Source organism: Aplysia californica, unplaced genomic scaffold (genome assembly GCF_000002075.1).
Source record: "Aplysia californica isolate F4 #8 unplaced genomic scaffold, AplCal3.0 scaffold00133, whole genome shotgun sequence".
In the NCBI taxonomy this organism is placed as follows: Eukaryota; Metazoa; Mollusca; class Gastropoda; order Aplysiida; family Aplysiidae; genus Aplysia; species Aplysia californica.
The window spans coordinates 169,242-175,104 of NW_004797403.1; the positions used below are offsets into that span (position 1 = coordinate 169,242).

The following is a 5,863-nucleotide window of genomic DNA, read 5'->3' on the forward strand; positions in this document are numbered from 1 at the left end:
AATTGACCGTACATTCTGCTCTCTCGTCACTTCGTTTTGGGATTGTTGTCGATGGTTGAACCATTGTTAAAGCCGAGTATGTATGTCTGACTGAATGCAACCTTTAAAACTGTCCCTGTTGTGTTATGCAAGAAAAATTCTGAAATTAGGCAAACTGAGCCCAAAAATGTGAAATTATGCGATTCCGTTAATTTTAACAAAGAATGATAAAGGAAAATAATAAGAAATTATGCAAAAAATGATCAAATTTTGCTAAATTATGCGGGGTGCTTAAAACCATGGGGAGAGTTAAAAGAACGGTTTTCCTGTAGGGGGCCTACATTAAAAGAGATCGGACTCGGAGATTTATTATAGGCCTGCTTTGGTCGAATTCTTGTTGTCATAACCGCGATTGTTAGCCTATAGGTCTAATAATTGGGGCCCACTGTAAAAAGATAACGCCAACAAAGTAAACGCTGTGTGTCACGGTAGTCACCGTATTGTACCTTACTCTTTTTTACTCACGGGACGTAAGCGCCCTGTATGCCATGGGCTCTTGGTTAATGTTACTCACTTCGGGGATCTATAAAAAGTCAAACACTACACCCGGTCTCATTACATTTAGAATGCTTGCTGTCGTGTGTGTTCGTCTCTAGTTTTACTGTCGTGTGTGTAGACTAACATTACATGGTGTCAGAAGTCAGTGGATAACGTGTCACAAGTGTCAGAATGCCTCATTTCAAGCCCCCTGAGCCGTTTGATTTTTCGAAACCTCACGAGTGGCCCGAGTGGCGACAGCGTATGCTACGATACCGCACAGCCACCAAACTGAGCGCAGAGACCGGAGCAATTCAAGTAAGTTCATTAATTTACGCTATGGGACGCCAAGCTGAACAGATATTTAACACGTTCATGTTCCCTGCTCCCGTCGAAGGTAACGATCCTAGGGACAACTTTGACACTGTCTTAGAGAATTTCGACGCTCACTTTGTCCCCAAGCGGAATCTTATCCACGAAAGAGCAAAATTCCATGCACGAGCACAAAACAGTGGGGAGACGATAGAAGAATATGTTAGAGCCCTGTACGAACTTTCCGAACATGCAGACTTTAAGGACCGAGATGAAACCATAAGGGATAGACTCGTCCTAGGAGTACTGGACAATGAACTGTCACAGCGCTTACAACTCGAGGCAACTCTTACTTTGAAATCAGCCATCGAAACAGCACGCCATTTCGAACTCGTAAAGGGTCAGGTCAGTAGCCAACGTCAGCTAGGTGCAGCAGTCACAGTAGATTCAGTGCGCTACGGCCAGAGAGGATATTCGTCGCCTGCTCACCCCAGGGGTAGAGACGGCCGAAGAACAGGTACACACTCACAACACAGAGGCAGCCATGCATCACCGTCAACTTTCTCTAACTGCGATAACTGTGGAAGAGGTCATGCCCAAAACAATTGCCCAGCGCGCGGGAAAACTTGCAGGAAATGCGGCAAGCGCAATCACTTCGCAACAGTCTGTCGCAGCAGCAGCAGCCACAATGTCAACGAAATCACCGAATCGGAAACTCCTTCGTTCTTTTTAGGTGCTGTTGACAGAGACTCGGACAGTAATGTCGTTACCGATGTAAACTTCGGCGAAGTTAGCGAGCCACCATGGCGCGTTACACTGAACCTTGGAGGGAGAGCTACATCCTTCAAGATAGACACAGGGGCCGATGTTTCGATGATGTCGAAGGCCGTCTACAACCGTCTCAGTCCTCGTCCAAAGCTGAAAACAACGTCTGCAGTTTTTCGCAGTCCTGGTGGAGTCATAAGGAGCGTGGGAGAATTTATCGCAACTACGCTGCATAACAATCGCAACTTTGCGTTCCGTGTTTTCGTCCTTGACGACGACACAGACTGTCTTCTCAGTCGCGACGCCGCAGTTCGTCTGGGACTGATTTCTCGAGACAGAATAGACTCTGCCAACCTCGTGTTCGGCGATGTGGGACCTAAACCTATACGCTGCGAGCCAGTGAAAATCATCTTGAAAGAAGATGCACAGCCATACTCCGTGAACGTCGCACGTCGGATTCCCATTCCACTCATGGACGAAGTCAAAGCTGAACTAGACCGTATGGAGGCCGCAGGTGTCATTGAGAAGATCAGCGCTCCAACTGACTGGTGTGCACCCATGGTCCCGGTCAGAAAAAGGTCTGGTAGTGTTAGAATCTGCACAGATCTGAAAAAGCTCAACCTATCGGTGAAGCGTGAACGATTCATGCTGCCCACCATAGACGACATATTGTACAAACTCAGCGGATCAAACAAGTTCAGCAAGCTTGATGCAACTTCATCCTTTTGGCAGTTGGCACTGGACGACGACTCCGCGAAGCTGACCACTTTCATTACCCCGTTCGGTCGGTACTTCTACAGACGTCTCTGTTTTGGAATCACCTCTGCGCCTGAGATATTTCAGCGTACGATGCAAGACATTCTAGCAGGCATAGACGGTGTAGAGTGCTTTATGGACGACATCCTCCTGCACACGGATGGTCAGGAGAAACATGATAAGCTGAAGAAGAAAGTCTTCCAGCGGCTAAAGGAGCGTGGGGTCAGGTTGAACAAATCCAAGTGCAAGTTTGACAAGGATGAAATCGATTTTCTTGGCCACATCATCAGCGGGAAGGGTGTAAGGCCAGATCCATCCAAGGCCAGCGCCATCACTGAGATGCCAGAGCCAGAGAACATTACAGACTTACGACGAGTGCTCGGCATGGTGAACTATTTGGGCAGGTTTGTGCCAAATCTGTCAACAGTCATGAAGCCGCTCACCGATCTTCTGAATCACGATGCTGAGTGGGCCTGGACTCCAGCGCAGTCATCTGCCTTCACTGATGTCAAGAAGGTACTGTCGTCAGCTCCAACACTCGCCTTCTTTGATATGAGGAAGCCTGTCACTGTAAGCGCCGATGCAAGCAGCTACGGACTGGGAGGAGTTCTCCTCCAGGAAGACCGGGGTGATCTTCAGCCAGTGGCCTACTGTTCCAGAACTTTATCTAGGGCGGAGAAGAACTACGCTCAGATTGAAAAGGAACTGTTGGCGGCCACCTGGGTGTGCGAAAAGTTCGATCGCTACCTCATCGGTCTGCCGTCATTCACACTGCTCACCGACCACAAGCCCATTGTTCCCCTGATCAACTCTAAAGAACTGAATGATGCACCTGTCCGCTGCCAACGGATGCTGATGAGGATGATGCGCTACAGCGGAAAGGCAGTATACACCCAAGGGAAAAACATGACTGTCGCAGACTCCTTGTCCCGAAGTCCAGTAGTGAGCACCGAGCCTGAAGAATTTGGTGAAGAAATCGAGGCTCATGTCGCTACAATCCAGATGTCATGGGATGCCACAGATAGCAAACTCGACGAAATTAGAAACAAGTCTCAACAGGATCCAGCGATCAGTGCTGCGATACAGTACACTAGAAGCGGTTGGCCGAAATTCATACAAAACGTCAAGTCCGAAGCTCGCGACCTCTACGCAGTTTCCAGTGAACTGAGCGAAGTCCATGGACTACTCGTCAGAGGTAACCGCATCGTAATCCCCAAGGCAATGCGAGGAGAGATGCTCAGCAGAATCCACGACGGTCACCTCGGTGTGTCGAAGTGTCGAGAACGGGCCAAATCTTCCATTTGGTGGCCTGGTCTCAGCTCCGAGATACGGGAAGTCGTCTCAAGATGCGACCATTGCCAGCGGAAACGTCCAGCACAACCAAGCGAACCTCTAACCCCGACAGCTCTACCTGAGCGGCCGTTCCAGATGGTTGGTGCTGACCTCTGCAACTACAAGGGACATAACTACCTGGTACTCGTGGACTACTTTTCACGGTACTTGGAGGTGGCCTACATGCCAGACACCACCTCAGAGACTGTCGTGTACAAACTGAAAAACGTCTTCGCTCGGTTTGGCATTCCAGAACTACTGGTGACTGACAACGGTCCTCAGTTTGTGTCAGACCGTTTCCACAAGTTCGCCAAGGGCTGGGGATTTAAACACACGACCAGCAGTCCTCATTTTCCCCAGAGCAACAGCGGGTCGGAGAGAGCAGTCGAGGGAGCGAAGAAAGCCCTGAGTCAGGACGACCCATTTCTCGCACTCCTGATCTACAGGTCTACACCGGTGTCACCGACGGGGGCGAGCCCAGCGGAACTTGCTCTTGGGCGACGCCTGAGGACGACCCTGCCAACTCTACCGTCAAACCTGAACCAGCAGGTCTACGACAGGGCGAAGATTGCAGCCAGAGACGCTGAGTCGAAGCGTAAGTACAAACAAGCTTTTGACAGACGTCACGGAGCTCAGAACCTCCCGGAGCTGAATCCCGGTCAGCTCGTCCTGCAGAAACTGGAGAACGACAAGGAGTGGCGTGGCCCTGCGGTTGTCAAAGAACGGTGTGCACCGAGGTCTTACATCATACAGTCTGGGGATAGGGCTTACTGCCGGAACAGCAAACACCTGAAGCCCTACGTCGACCCTCCTTCCATGCCTTCTTCACCTGTTGCCACCCCAGAGCCTACTCCAATGTCCGTTCCCTTACCTCCGCCACCAGCTGTCCAGCCGGTGGAGCCTGATGTCACACCACCATCATCTCAGCCAGCAGCCGTTCCAGCCAGTTCAGCTCCAATAACTACACGAAGTGGACGAGTGGTCAGGAGACCCGCTCGTTACCCGGACTGATGTTCTTGCGACCCAGTCGCATCCTTTCGATGACAAATTTTACTTTGTGTTTATTCTTTGCTGATTACCCAACAGTTGTGTAGACTTACCTGTTCGAAGTAATTTATTTTCTCAAGTTCGTTATCGGGACGCTATGCTGTTCTATGAATGTGACAAAGACAATTTGAAATGTGGATATTATGAAATACCAAAGAACTTTATTGAAATGTGTTACAAAGTTCTCAAGTGCAAGCCCGGAATCTTCAAAGACAATTGAACTCTGTGTGAATTTTGTTAAAGTTAGAACATTCCCCTTTGAGAGACTCGAAGCCGATAATCTTTAATCCATTTTGGGGTTTTCCTTTTTCTTCAATATTAAAAGGGGAGATGTCACGGTAGTCACCGTATTGTACCTTACTCTTTTTTACTCACGGGACGTAAGCGCCCTGTATGCCATGGGCTCTTGGTTAATGTTACTCACTTCGGGGATCTATAAAAAGTCAGACACTACACCCGGTCTCATTACATTTAGAATGCTTGCTGTCGTGTGTGTTCGTCTCTAGTTTTACTGTCGTGTGTGTAGACTAACATTACACTGTGGAGTTAACATCTTGTTATACTGGGGGGTCTGAAAAAAAAAGACTCATTGATAAGGAGGCAAAAACTCGGTTGATATCTTCGGACTATTTTCAATAAAACTTTCAAAGAAATAAAAGTTAACGAGACCAATGTTACACTTGTCAATATGAACAGAATCAACCAATAAGTTAAAAAAATACCTGTATTAATTTTTTTAATTTTCAAACACTACTGGGTGAAATTGTCTTGAAACCCGAAAAGGAACTGTGACACGCCAGTAGCTGTGCGCTTTTGAAGTTTACGTTAAATTTTGTATTTTATTCAAATTTGGTTGAAATTTTTAAAAACTTTATAATTTTAAACTTGAACGAGTCGACTGATTTTCTACATGTTTGTGAACTTGACGTACCCTTAGTTGAATAATATAATTTGTTCGAAGGTAGATGCTGTCCTTTGTCAGTGGACAAGGCGCAGAAGTGGGATTATTGCTTAACAGGCGCTGTGACCAATGATAATACGTGTATTATTATGTAACAATTTGTGTGTGTGTTTGTGTGTTTGTGCGTGTGTGTAAGTATTTGTGTATGTGTGTGTATGTGTGTGAGAGAGAGAT

The 5,863-nt window shown here is 47.6% G+C and overlaps 1 protein-coding gene across 1 annotated transcript; it reads left to right on the forward strand.

Moving 5' to 3' along the window:
• Window positions 1-708: 708 nt before the first annotated feature.
• Window positions 709-4,692, forward strand: LOC106011506 (uncharacterized protein K02A2.6-like). Its single transcript, XM_013081482.1, has one exon. The coding sequence runs from the start codon at window positions 709-711 to the stop codon at window positions 4,690-4,692; it is 3,984 nt and encodes a 1,327-aa protein (XP_012936936.1).
• The last annotated feature ends 1,171 nt before the right edge of the window (window positions 4,693-5,863 follow it).